The 12,033-nt window shown below is 39.2% G+C and overlaps 1 protein-coding gene across 1 annotated transcript in view; it reads left to right on the forward strand.

The window, feature by feature from the left end:
- Positions 1–12,033, forward strand: part of RPS6KA6 (ribosomal protein S6 kinase A6) — a 30,553-nt gene that overhangs the window by 13,695 nt on the left and 4,825 nt on the right. The window contains exons 8-16 of the mRNA XM_029285788.1: positions 3,949–4,091; positions 5,197–5,267; positions 5,749–5,837; positions 6,457–6,521; positions 7,372–7,474; positions 8,805–8,929; positions 9,566–9,691; positions 9,948–10,037; positions 10,650–10,815. Coding sequence (XP_029141621.1) covers positions 3,949–4,091; positions 5,197–5,267; positions 5,749–5,837; positions 6,457–6,521; positions 7,372–7,474; positions 8,805–8,929; positions 9,566–9,691; positions 9,948–10,037; positions 10,650–10,815 — 978 coding nt within the window. The remainder of the gene's footprint in view (positions 1–3,948; positions 4,092–5,196; positions 5,268–5,748; positions 5,838–6,456; positions 6,522–7,371; positions 7,475–8,804; positions 8,930–9,565; positions 9,692–9,947; positions 10,038–10,649; positions 10,816–12,033) is intronic.

Below are 12,033 nucleotides of genomic sequence, written 5' to 3' on the forward strand. Positions count from 1 at the left end.
GGCGGAGTCTGCAAGACGTGGTCAAAAAAGTGAAGAGAGAAGCCCTGATGCTTCAATCAAAGCTCCACCCATTTTTATTATTTATTGATTCATTAAGAAAACTTATATGGCTTCCCAACTCACTCGTGGTGACACCAGGTGGCTAATAGAAATAAAGCCCCAAATATAAAACCCAATAAACCGTCACCTCCACTTGATGGGCTCCATATGACCATAAACTATGTCTTCTGGCCTTTTAAAAGAGTGCCAAGGTGGGAACCAAACTTATCTCCATGGGGATGATGTTCCATAGGGAGGCAGCTACCATGGAGAAGATCCTTCTTGGTCCCATTAGATCAGGGGTCTTCAAACTTGGCCCTTTTATGACTTGTGGACTTCAACTCCCAAATTCCTCAGCCAGCGTGCAGCCCAGCTGAGGAATTCTGGGAGCTGAAGTCCACAAGTCATAAAAGGGCCAAGCGTGAAGACCCCTGCATTAAATGGACCCATTTAAGGAGGGGTGACCTGTTACATACCCTGCATCTCCACATTGATGGGTTGGGTAGAAATAACAGATGGTTGGAACCAAACATGGGGATGATGTTCCATAGGGAGGGATCTACTATGGAGAAGATCCTTCTTGGTCCCATTAGATGGACCCATTTAAGGAGAGGCGACCTATAACATACCCTGCATCTCCACATTGGTGGGTTGGGTAGAAGTAACTGAAGTAGTCCTTCAAATAACCTGGCCCCATTTTTAAGTGTGTTACACACAGACAACAGATGGAGCAACAATCACACTAGTGTGGCGGTCCTCTTGGCTTCTCTGACTACGTGCTGTGAATACATCTGCCAGCTGTCTATTGTATTCTCATCTATCATAGCAGATGAGTAACATCAAAGTATAATGCCTACAGTATGTGCAAAGACAGGCTTGCAAAGGCATACTGCAAAGCTAGAATTTTCAACGTATCACGAAAACAGAAGAATGTTTGTTTTTACAAAGATATAAAACAGCATTAGCCCCCCCCGCCGGCCCCCACCCAAAGCACTGCTGATTATCAACCATCCGTTTCTCTTTTTGAAGAGTGCTCAGGGAGATTGGGGCTCTAATGCTCACATTTTGCCTTCTATGAAAAACAAGAAAATCATGTTTTGTAGTTATATAAAATGAAACCCTGCAAATTTTCAAAAGAATGCTAAAAATGTAGGGAAAAAATAATCTCTAGATACCATTCCAGGATGTTTTAAGATTTTAAATGAAGTTTATATAAGTCCACCCGTTACGTTTCTACAGTCTGTTTTTAGTCTATGCTTTTAAAATAAATTATGGTTTAATATTCTTGATTGAAAAAATCACACATACAAGTCAGGATTCGTTACAGATGTCTATGGAGATTCTCAGTCATCTACAGTAGGTCATGGTTGTTCCAAAGCTGCTTTTTCAAAAGGCAACTGGACTTTGTTTTTCCTTGAAGATGTTTCGCTGCTCATCCAAGAAGCTTCTTCAGTTCTGATTCCAGTCAGAACTGAAGAAGCTTCTTGGATGAGAAAAGAAACGTCTTCAAGGAAAAACCAAGTCCGGCTGCCTTTTGAAAAAGCAGCTTTTGGACATTCATTACAGGATGAATCTTTCCCTTTCTTTTTGATGGGGTCCATTTGTTGTTGTTGTTAGTTGCGAAGTCGTGTCCAACTCATCGCGACCCCATGGACAACGTTCCTCCAGGTCTTCCTGTCCTCTACCATCTTCTGGAGTCCCTTTAAGCTCACGCCTCCTGCTTCAGTGACTCCGTCCAGCCACCTCATCCTCTGTCGTCCCCTTCTTCTCTTGCCCTCCATCTTTCCCAGCATTAGGCTCTTCTCCAGTGAGTCCTTCCTTCTCATTAGGTGGCCAAAGTACTTGAGTTTCAACTTCAGGATCTGGCCCTCAAAGGCCATGTCCAGAAATGATACAAACCTAAGCTTAAACCTTCTTCCCTTTTGTTTCTAGCATTTGGCCAAACAGTTGCTTTTCTGTGTTTGACTCAGTAATACTCCAAATGTTGACTGAAGTTAACATAATTCCAGTTAAAACATTACAGCTCTCCTAGCTTCTTGCTCTCTAAATTTATTTATTTATTTCTTGAATTCATATAGCTGCCCTTCTCATGCGTGTGAATCTGGGCGTTGTACACAATTAAAACACAAAGCTAAATAACCAACATCATTCAAACACAACCATTAAAAATTGAGTTAAAAGTAGTTTCACAGCCTTTTCATTAAGGCCACGTGTGCAGTTGTACAGTTGTGTATATTGTATTTTCAGAGACAGCTACTGTATGTGAATTTCTTACCCCTTTTCAATCTCTCTGGAAGATGTAAATTTTCTCATGTGTTTTTGATTCTTATTGTCATGCTGTTTAGAGTATCTGGTGTGCTTTACGAGAAGCCGTTCCATTTGGATCTGTCAAAAAGCAATAATTGCTTATTTATAACATTTCCTAGGCACCAACTGTTAGGGCAACTAATATGTATGCACAATAAGAGCAAAACAAAGTCTCCAGTAAAATAATAAAACAACTAATCAAAACAAGTGTTACAGCAACAACAACACTCTCTAAATAGATCGCAGGAATGCAATTAATTTAAAACCAGACAGTGGCTTTTTAGCCTGTTGAAGAAATACTGACGTTCATTATTCTAATTCCGTGCTTAACTGCAGATACTGTCGCTTAGACCACATTTTATCACTGAATGTTGACTAAAAATGACACCTGTGGACTAAACATGCTTAGAAGAAAAGCCGCGTTAGCTAGTTTGCTACACTATAGTTGGCTGAAAATATTAAAATAGGGTGAGCAGAAATGAGCAGGCAACCTCAGCATGGACTCTGCCTCTTTTTTGGCAGAAAAGATATCATACATATATAGGAGGAGTTTGCATTAAGTTGAAATCCTCCACTTGGAGAAAGACACACAGTTGAAAATTCTAGCTTGGTCTTTGTACTGTTGTATAAATCTGTCGCTTGGACACTGGTGGAAGCTATGCAGAGATCAAAGTAGTGTTCCTCAACCTTAGCAACTCTAAGATATGTGGACCTGAACTCCCAGAATTCCACAGATAGCCATGCTGGCTGGGGAATTCTGGGAGTTGAAGTCCACAGATCTGAAAGCTATCAAGGGTGAGAAACGCTGGATCAAAGCCCTAGTTTGATGAAGCTTTCCAGAAACCGAGCTGGCGTTACATCCAAACCGATTCTCCCCTTCAAACTTTTTCATCGACCCAGTGGTGAGACATTTTGCTTTTACATCTAAATCAAGTCCCTATCTTTACGGGTGAAGCACAATCATAACTTACTTTCTGTATAATTTATTCTTCCAACCAAGCATAAAGTTGTAATGTCAATGAATCATGAATTGCTGTAACTAGGAAGGGACAGGAAAGATAGCATCAGTGTTATTAGGCTGTGTTATTATGCAGCTTGTGGGTATTTTGGTGGGCTTGCTTGAGGCCATCTTAATGGTTTTATTTAGTAATTAATTTAAGAGTTCATGGATAGGGTTGGGTCTCAGTCTACTAAAATTTAGGCTATTAAAAAGGAACCTATTCACCTTTCTGGTGTTGTTCGGCTCAGGGGGTGCCTGTAGCAAATAGAGATTTGGTCAAAATGATGACATGAGCATCATAGCATGTTGCAAGCTTGGCCTCTTATGACTTGCGTGCAACAATTACAATACAAGTACAAAAGGAGTTTATACTATGACACATGACTGGCTAAGAGATGAAGAAGAGATGGTGAAGAAATGGTGTCCTTCCGTTGGCGCTTCTCATTGGGTGGCCTTGAGGAAAGTAGACTTTTCATGATAGCTGGAGAGCGACATTGACCACATAATTTCCCCTAAATAACTCACATGCTAATCTCAACTTTCTATGACTGACATTGGCTCAGTGTCTCTTTGCTTGGTGTGTCTTTGTGATGCTGTTTTAGACTTCGGCTTAAGCAAAGAATCGGTGGATCAAGAGAAGAAAGCCTATTCTTTCTGCGGTACTGTAGAATACATGGCCCCTGAAGTTGTGAACAGGCGGGGCCACAACCAAAGTGCCGATTGGTGGTCCTTTGGTGTCCTCATGGTACTGTGCATTAATGGCCTGATTTTGGGTTGCATGTCGTAAGCATTTGATGTATTAATGATAGAAAGGAATAGTTGTATTTCACAGGGTTCAACTATGGTGTTCTTGATGCCCTCTGAGCTTGGTTGTTCTCTTGCAGACATCTCATTACCCACCTAGGTAACTTCATCAATTACTCCATGCACTGATGATGTTGCCTAGTTTGGTGACGAAACACCTCCAAGAAAAACCACTAAGCTTACAGAGCAACGTGGACCGCACAAATTTTATTATTGTTGTAATAATATTGTGCTTGGGTTTGATATTTTTGGAGTTGTGGGTTCAATATGTTTATTTGTTTGGGGTTTTATTGCCATGAATGTTTTGTTTATTTTATTTTTATTTTATTTTATACTCTTACCATGGGGTTTTTATTACATTTTATTTTATAAGATGCCAGGAATCAGAGTTATTTGTTGACATACAAATTTAATGAGATGTAATAAGTTATAATTTACAATTATAATATTTCTGTTGCTAAGCTTACATCAGGAGGGAAAGTGTGTTATTTGTAACTGTTCTCTCATTTGAACTGAACACACTTCATATTAATTTGAGCCACATCGCTGAGGAAAGAACACTTAAACCACCATTGGATATTGGAAAACATATTACATAATGCTATGGTAAATGTGATTATAAAGTGTTTATAGCTGTCATTAACTCTTTAAACAAAGTTATAAATGCATTTGCAGCCACCATAGTTTTGTTTGACTATTTACATTAATCAAATCTGTATCAGTGCAAAACGCTTAGAAGGTATCAAATGTTATCAAAATTTAATATAGTTATTAGTTAGCATAATAGAAAGCTCAGGGCTTATGGGTTGGAAACATGTGGAAAAGGCCTTCATCCTGCAGTGGATAGACATTGGCTAAAGTGATGGTGAAGATTTAGCGTAATTTATCCATTATCTATTATGAATTTAACAATTCGGTTTTAGTGCAAATTAGTGCACCTTCGCAATACATTATAATAAGAAGCAGGTTTTTCTTAAATCTCAATTCTGGAAGCTTAAACCTTGTTTGCTTGTTTTCTAAATGTTTGCTCTTTGTTTCTTTCTCAGTTTGAAATGCTGACTGGTACTTTACCTTTTCAAGGTAAAGACCGGAATGAAACTATGAATATGATCCTCAAGTAAGTATTTTTCTGTGCAGAACTAGTTCCATTGCTAAGTTTTTGCAAGTTAACGAAGATGGCACGCAGTTCATGCCATTGATAACAATAAAATGATTATCAAGTGGGATAAGCCTTAAAACCCTGCCCAAAATTCTTCGTTATCTAAGCTGTTTGAAAATTTCACATAAGGGGGAAAGTGAGTGGTTTTGGATAGGATAGTTTTATTGCAGGTTTTCAGGCTTTAATTAGTTTCAAAGTGTTTATCAAAGCAAAGCAAAACTTCTATTGCAGCCTCCTGATTAGGGAACTCTGCAATAAAAATACATAAGGGTATTTATCCATTTTTAAAACAGAGGAAAAAGCGTAAGGATTTGGTTAACTCTTAGGACGGTGTTCCCCAAACTGGCGGCCAGTTCGAACGTCCCATTTGAGTACATTGTTTGCATTTGATTTTTTAATTAGAAAGCACTTCTTGAATCCGAATTTTCCCTTTTCCCAGAGCAAAACTTGGAATGCCACAATTCCTTAGCCCTGAAGCTCAGAGTCTCCTGAGGTTGTTGTTTAAAAGGAACCCTTCAAACAGGCTAGGTAAGTTAATAATAATAGTAAAGTTGGAAGGGACCTTGGAGGTCATCTAGTCCAACCCCCTGCTCAGGCAGGAAACCCTATACCATTTCAGACAGAAGGCTGTCCAGTCTCTTCTTAAAAACTTCCAGTGTTGGAGGAGGGAGGGAGGGAGGGAGGAAGGAAGGAAGAAAGGAAGGAAGGAAGGATAACAGAATAACAGTTGGAAGGGACCTTATAGGTCATCTAATCCAACCCCCTGCTCAGGCAGGAATCCCTGTACCATTTCAGACAAATGGCTGTCCAGTCTCTTCTTGAAAACTTCCAGTGTTGGAGCATTCACCGCTTCTGGAGGCAGTTAGTCCTGCCTATATCAGTCTTCCTTGAGGTGGAAATTTCCAGATGTTCTGGACCTTCACCTCAAAATACCATGGTCAAAGGATAAAAGAGAGACAATTACAAGGGTGGGAAGAGCCATAGGCACAGAAAGCAAATTCGTCTAGTGGAAGGGAACTCATGCCAAGTAGACTTACTTTTAGGACCCTTCCGATTGCGTCTCTCAATCGATGGGGACCTTCATCGGCATATGTAATTGTTGTTTGATTTGCAATCATGTTGTGTGTTCTGTTCCTTGAAATTATAGGGGCTGGTCCTGATGGGGTTGAAGAAATAAAGAGGCATCCCTTCTTTTCAACCATTGACTGGAATGTGAGTCTATGGAATAAATCTGTACTTGTAGTAAGGACTCCAGTTTGATATAATGCTTGGCAACTCTTGCATTTTTTAATGTTGGGAAATACCTTGAGCAGGTAAAGCAAAAAATACCCAACGTACATTATTTCTACCAAAATGAGAAAAAAAGAAAGGGGTAGTGATGCTGCAATAAATTATTTCTTCTTCTTCTTCTTCTTCTTCTTCTTCTTCTTCTTCTTCTTCTTCTTCTTCTTCTTCTTCTTCTTCTTCTTCTTCTTCTTCTTCTTCTTCTTCTTCTTCTTCTTCTTCTTCTTCTTCTTCTTCTTCTTCTTCTTCTTCTTCTTCTTCTTTCTTCTCCTCCTCCTCTTCCTCCTCCTCTTCCTCCTCCTCCTCCTCCTCCTCCTCCTCCTCCTTCCTCCTCCTCCTCCTCTTTTGCAACTTAGATGTACCTAATAGTACATCATTTTTATTTCTTTTCATAGCATGTAGAAGCTTTTCAAAAGCATTTATAGAAACAGGAGAATGCAGGTTCAAGAAAAGCCCAATGCCTCTTGATTCCATCATAGTGACTGCCTAGAGAATACTTATACTTGCATCCAGTAGTTTTCCTTTCGTCAATAAGTCTCTTTGAAGAAGCAAGCTCTTCTGTAATAGAAGGAGCGGAGAAGTTGAGTTTTACTCATCATTCTTTCTGTGTCTCCAGATGGCTCTGGGGACAGTTACAAGGGTGGGAAGAGCTCCAGGCACAGAAACCAAAGGCTTCAAAAACTGAATCTGCAGAACCACACAACTTCCCATTAGAAAAGCAATATTAATCCATGCTAATCTATGGCGAAATATTTACTTTTTGTGATTATGATTCCAGAAACTTTACAGGAGGGAGATCCAGCCTCCATTTAAACCTGCTTCTGGAAGACCGGAAGACACCTTTTGCTTTGACCCAGAATTCACAGCAAAAACTCCCAAAGGTAATATCCTAATATTGAAAAGAATATAGTGCATTACAGGCAGTCCTCGACTTACAACAGTTCATCTAGCGACCATTCAAAGTTACAACGGCACTGAAAAAAGGGACCTAGGACCGTTTTTCACACTTACGACCGTTGCAACATCTCTGTGGTCACGTAATCAAAATTCGGGCGCTTGGCAACTGACTCGTATTTATGACGGTCGCTGCATCCCAGGATCATGTGATACCCTTTTGCGACCTTCTGGCAAGCAAAGTCAGATTCACTTAACAATCATGTTACTAACTTAACAATTGCAATGATTGACTTAACAACTGTGGCAAGAGAGGCCATAAAACGGGGTAAAACTCACTTAACAAAAGTCACGCTTAGCAACAGAAATTTTGGCCTCAATTTTGTAGTCGTAAACCAGGAACGACCTTTATTCTATCTTTCTTCCCCCCGTTTCTCTTTCATAATAGAATTTTCCATTGAAAAGTTCAACGTAATAATTGAAATATAGATATAAACTTCTAGTAAGACTAAATAAATATAGGGCAATCCTATCGGTCTCCATCAAAAATATTCATTTTTAGATATTTTTTTTTTAAAGTGGCTTTTATTTAATATCACTGAATTGAAATCGACTAATTGAATTAGTTTTTCCACGCTAATTATTTGGTTTAACATCACTGAATTGAAACTGACTAATTGAATCAGTTTTCCATGCTAATTATTCGGTTAAAAAAAATAAATCAAGCTTTCATTTTCCTTTGTTTATTTCTTGGTTACGGCACTCAAAAGGGTGGGTAGATTTGCCATCTTTCCAAAAGAGGATTAATAATAATAATAATAATAATAATAATAATAATAATAATAATAATAATAATAATAATAAAGTTGGAAGGGACCTTGGAGGTCATCTAGTCCAACCCCCTGCTGAGGCAGGAACCCGACACCATTTCAGACAAATGGCTGTCCAGTCTCTTCTTAAAAACTTCCAGTGTTGGAGCATTCACCACTTCCTGAGGCAGGTTGTTCCACTGATTCGTTGTTCTAACTGTCAGGAAGTTTCTCCTTAGTTCCAGGTTGCTTCTCTCCTTGGTGAGTTTCCATCCGTTGCTTCTCGTCCTGCCTTCAGGCGCCTTGGAGAATAGCTTGACTTCCTCTTCTTTGTGGCAGCCCCTGAGATGTTGGAACACTGCTATCATATCCCCCCTCATCCTTCTCTTCGTTAAACTAGACATACCCAATTCCAGCAACCGTTCCTTATAAAATCTGCATTATGAAAGAGAATATTTTGCATTATATTTTGGGCAAGCTAACGTATCCTGCTGTTCAATTAATTAAGATTCTCCAGGAGTTCCTCCAAGCGCCAACGCCCATCAGCTTTTCAAAGGCTTCAGTTTCGTTGCGACGAGCTCCATAGAAGACCACAAACTCACCACTCTCAACAACATTTTGCCAATCGTACAGGTAAAAAAAGGGTGTATGTGCGTGTGGAGTTTCTAGTCTGTGCGTGCAGAATATTGAAACTGCCATTCCTGACCAATTTATGTAGTATTAAAACTTGCGAGAAATGCTTGTTCACTAGTATTGCTGGTGTAAGAATCTGATTTTCCGGTTTTGCAACTATGAAAAAATAATGTAGGGTTAATAAGTTGTAAGAGGTCGCACACTTTCCCAGTTGAGAATGGCGGCGTCTTAGCTTGAAAGATGAAGTATGTCTGTCTATATGTCTGTTTCTTTTTTTTTGAAAGGGGCTTAAAAGGAAGTCTTCTTCAGAACACAAAAGTCATATAATAATCCACTTGAGAGTAAACTATTAAACTGTGTTATGAATCCAAGCAGGGTTATTATTTTCACCGAATTTCATACAGACACTTTCCCCTTATCTATAACAAAAAATGTTAGAATATATTTTTCTTAGTCATGATTTTTTGCTACATATATTGTAGATGATAAAATGTGGTTAAGTACAGTTAATTATATTTCTTTTCACAAGTCCAAGTTGCGTGGAGATGATAAGAAGCAGGGTGCCTGCAGAAACGTTCTGAAAAAGTTGACGAAATAATTGCAAGCTTTTAAATGTTGTTTTATTGTGTTCTTTAGCAACTTCATGGGAGCAGTGCACTCTTCACAAATGCCTATGAACTTAAAGAAGACATTGGCGTGGGATCCTACTCAGTGTGTAAGCGCTGCATCCATACAGTTTCTAATATGGAATTTGCAGTGAAGGTACGTAGGGCACTATTTGTATCCATGTCATTTTTAAATATCTAAACATGTATAACAAGCTACTGTACATAAACTAGCCCACATTTAATAAATGTTTTATAGCTGTTCTTAACAAGTTTAAATTAAAGTAAGATTTAGGTTCTTTTCATCTTATTTAGAATGAATATATAATTCTTTCTTAAATAGAAATGTCCTTCGTTGTGCTGAATTTAATCTCTTGTCACGCTTCCTTGTTGTCATTGTCTCCCCCCTCCAGATAATTGACAAAAGTAAGAGGGATCCTTCTGAAGAAATAGAAATCTTGATGCGATATGGGCAGCACCCCAACATTATTACTTTAAAAGATGTAAGTATTCTGTTTGGTTTCCAAATAGTGTACAAACGGCAACAGTTGAAGGAATGAAGCTCTTTCATCCAATTTGATCTCTACTGGAATTCAAAAAGAGAAGTTCTCAATATTTATCAGTGAAATATGATTCTATTGGATTAAAAATAGGCTTTGTTGTAGTATGTCTACACAGGTCTATGGGTTTATTGTTCCCAACTGGGTGGAAATGTAATTTCATCTGTATTAACTTTACAGAAGGGATGTCCATCCTTGGCAACTTTTAAGACTTGTGGACTTCAACTCCCAGAATGCCTCAGCCAACATGGGGAATTCTGGGATTGAAGTCAACAAGTCTTAAAGTTGCCAAAGTCGGACACCCCTGCTTTATGGCAAGGGAAAGAACCCCATAACACATGATCCTCTTTTCCCCCCAATCCCTCAATGTCCTCTCATCTGACAGGCTGAAGCAGCAAAAAGTTATTCAGAAGTTTGGAATCTTTGCAACCTTTTTTAAAAAAAGGTTATTTGTGCAAAATCAGGCTCTTCTGATGAATGTGCCTCTAGGCAGACCTTGTGTTTCATGCACCTTTCCTGGAATATGTGTTACTCAACTATATTAAACTTCTGCAGGTGTACGATGATGGTAAATATATCTACCTTGTCACAGAATTGATGAAGGGAGGTGAGCTTCTGGACCGTATTCTCAGAAAGAAGTATTTCTCAGAACGTGAAGCCAGTGCCGTCTTGTATACTATCACTAAGACTGTGGACTACCTGCACTGTCAAGGAGTAAGCTGTGCACAATTTGATAATTTAATGAAGTTTTGGGTTTATGTTTTTAGGGTTTGTTTGGATCTTGGCTTTATGCTTGCTGCAAGCTGCCCAGAGTGGTACTTTACAATGGGCAGCTGTATGCATCTTTTAAATACATAAATAAATATCCATGTAATGAAATCCTGAAGAGTCAGTTTGGTGTAACGATTAAGGCATCACTCCAGAACTTGGGAAACCATGAGTTCTAGTCCCGCCTTAGGCGTGAAAGCCGGCTGGGTGACTTTGGGTCAATCACCAGAAAATGTTGAGTTCTGGTCCCACCTTAGGCATGAAAGCTGGGTGACTTTGGGCCAATCACCAGGAGACGGTGAGTTCTATTTCCACCTTAGGGATGAAAGCAGCTGGGTGACTTTGGGCCAATCACCAGGAAATGTTGAGTTCTAGTCCTGCCTTAGGCATGAAAGCTGGGTGACTTTGGGTCAATCACCAGAAGACTGTAGGTTCTCGTCCCACCATAGGCATGAAAGCCAGCTGGGTGACTTTGGGCCAATCACCAGGAGACAGTGAGTTCCGATCCTGCTTTAGTCATGAAAGCTAGCTGGGTGACTTTGGGGCAGTCTCTTTCATCCCTAGGAAGAAGAAGACAAGGAAACAGCAGTTCTGAAATCTTGCCAAGAAAACTGCAGAAAAATGATCCAGTTAGTCAATAGGAGTCAACATTGACTCAAAGGCACCAAATAAACAAACAGAAATCCTTATCATTTCAGTAAGCGGGTTGACTTGAGGACAAGTGCTAACCAGAGACTAGTCTGTATAATAAAGCTAGGTGGGATATTATATTTTAGAATTTAGCTGGCAATTGCTGGAGACAAAATTAGAGGGAGGGGTAGAGGGTTTGTTTGTTTTTAAGATTGTTTGCCACCCAGAGCGAGTTGTTGAGTTGGGCGGCCATACAAATTGAATGAATCCATCAATCCATAAGCAAATAAACAAACAAACCTGATTTAGAAGCGGGTGTTTGTAAGCAAAAGAGAAAATCAGATGTAACGATTAACGTTTAACTTACAGCTGGATAAATTGATTCTGTGGTCTGCTCCTAATTTCGAAGTCACATTTTTGTAGAAATTAGCTTTAACATTCAATCACTCATTCTACTCTCCTTTATTTGTGTTGCTTCTGAGTCTGATAGAATTATTTAATCTTTTTAAACATTTTTGAAAGGCTTGGAGTGGTTTCCCCC

The sequence above is a fragment of the Protobothrops mucrosquamatus genome, unplaced genomic scaffold, assembly GCF_001527695.2.
Source record: "Protobothrops mucrosquamatus isolate PMUCROS unplaced genomic scaffold, P.Mucros_1.0 scaffold2264, whole genome shotgun sequence".
Lineage (NCBI taxonomy): Eukaryota > Metazoa > Chordata > Lepidosauria > Squamata > Viperidae > Protobothrops > Protobothrops mucrosquamatus.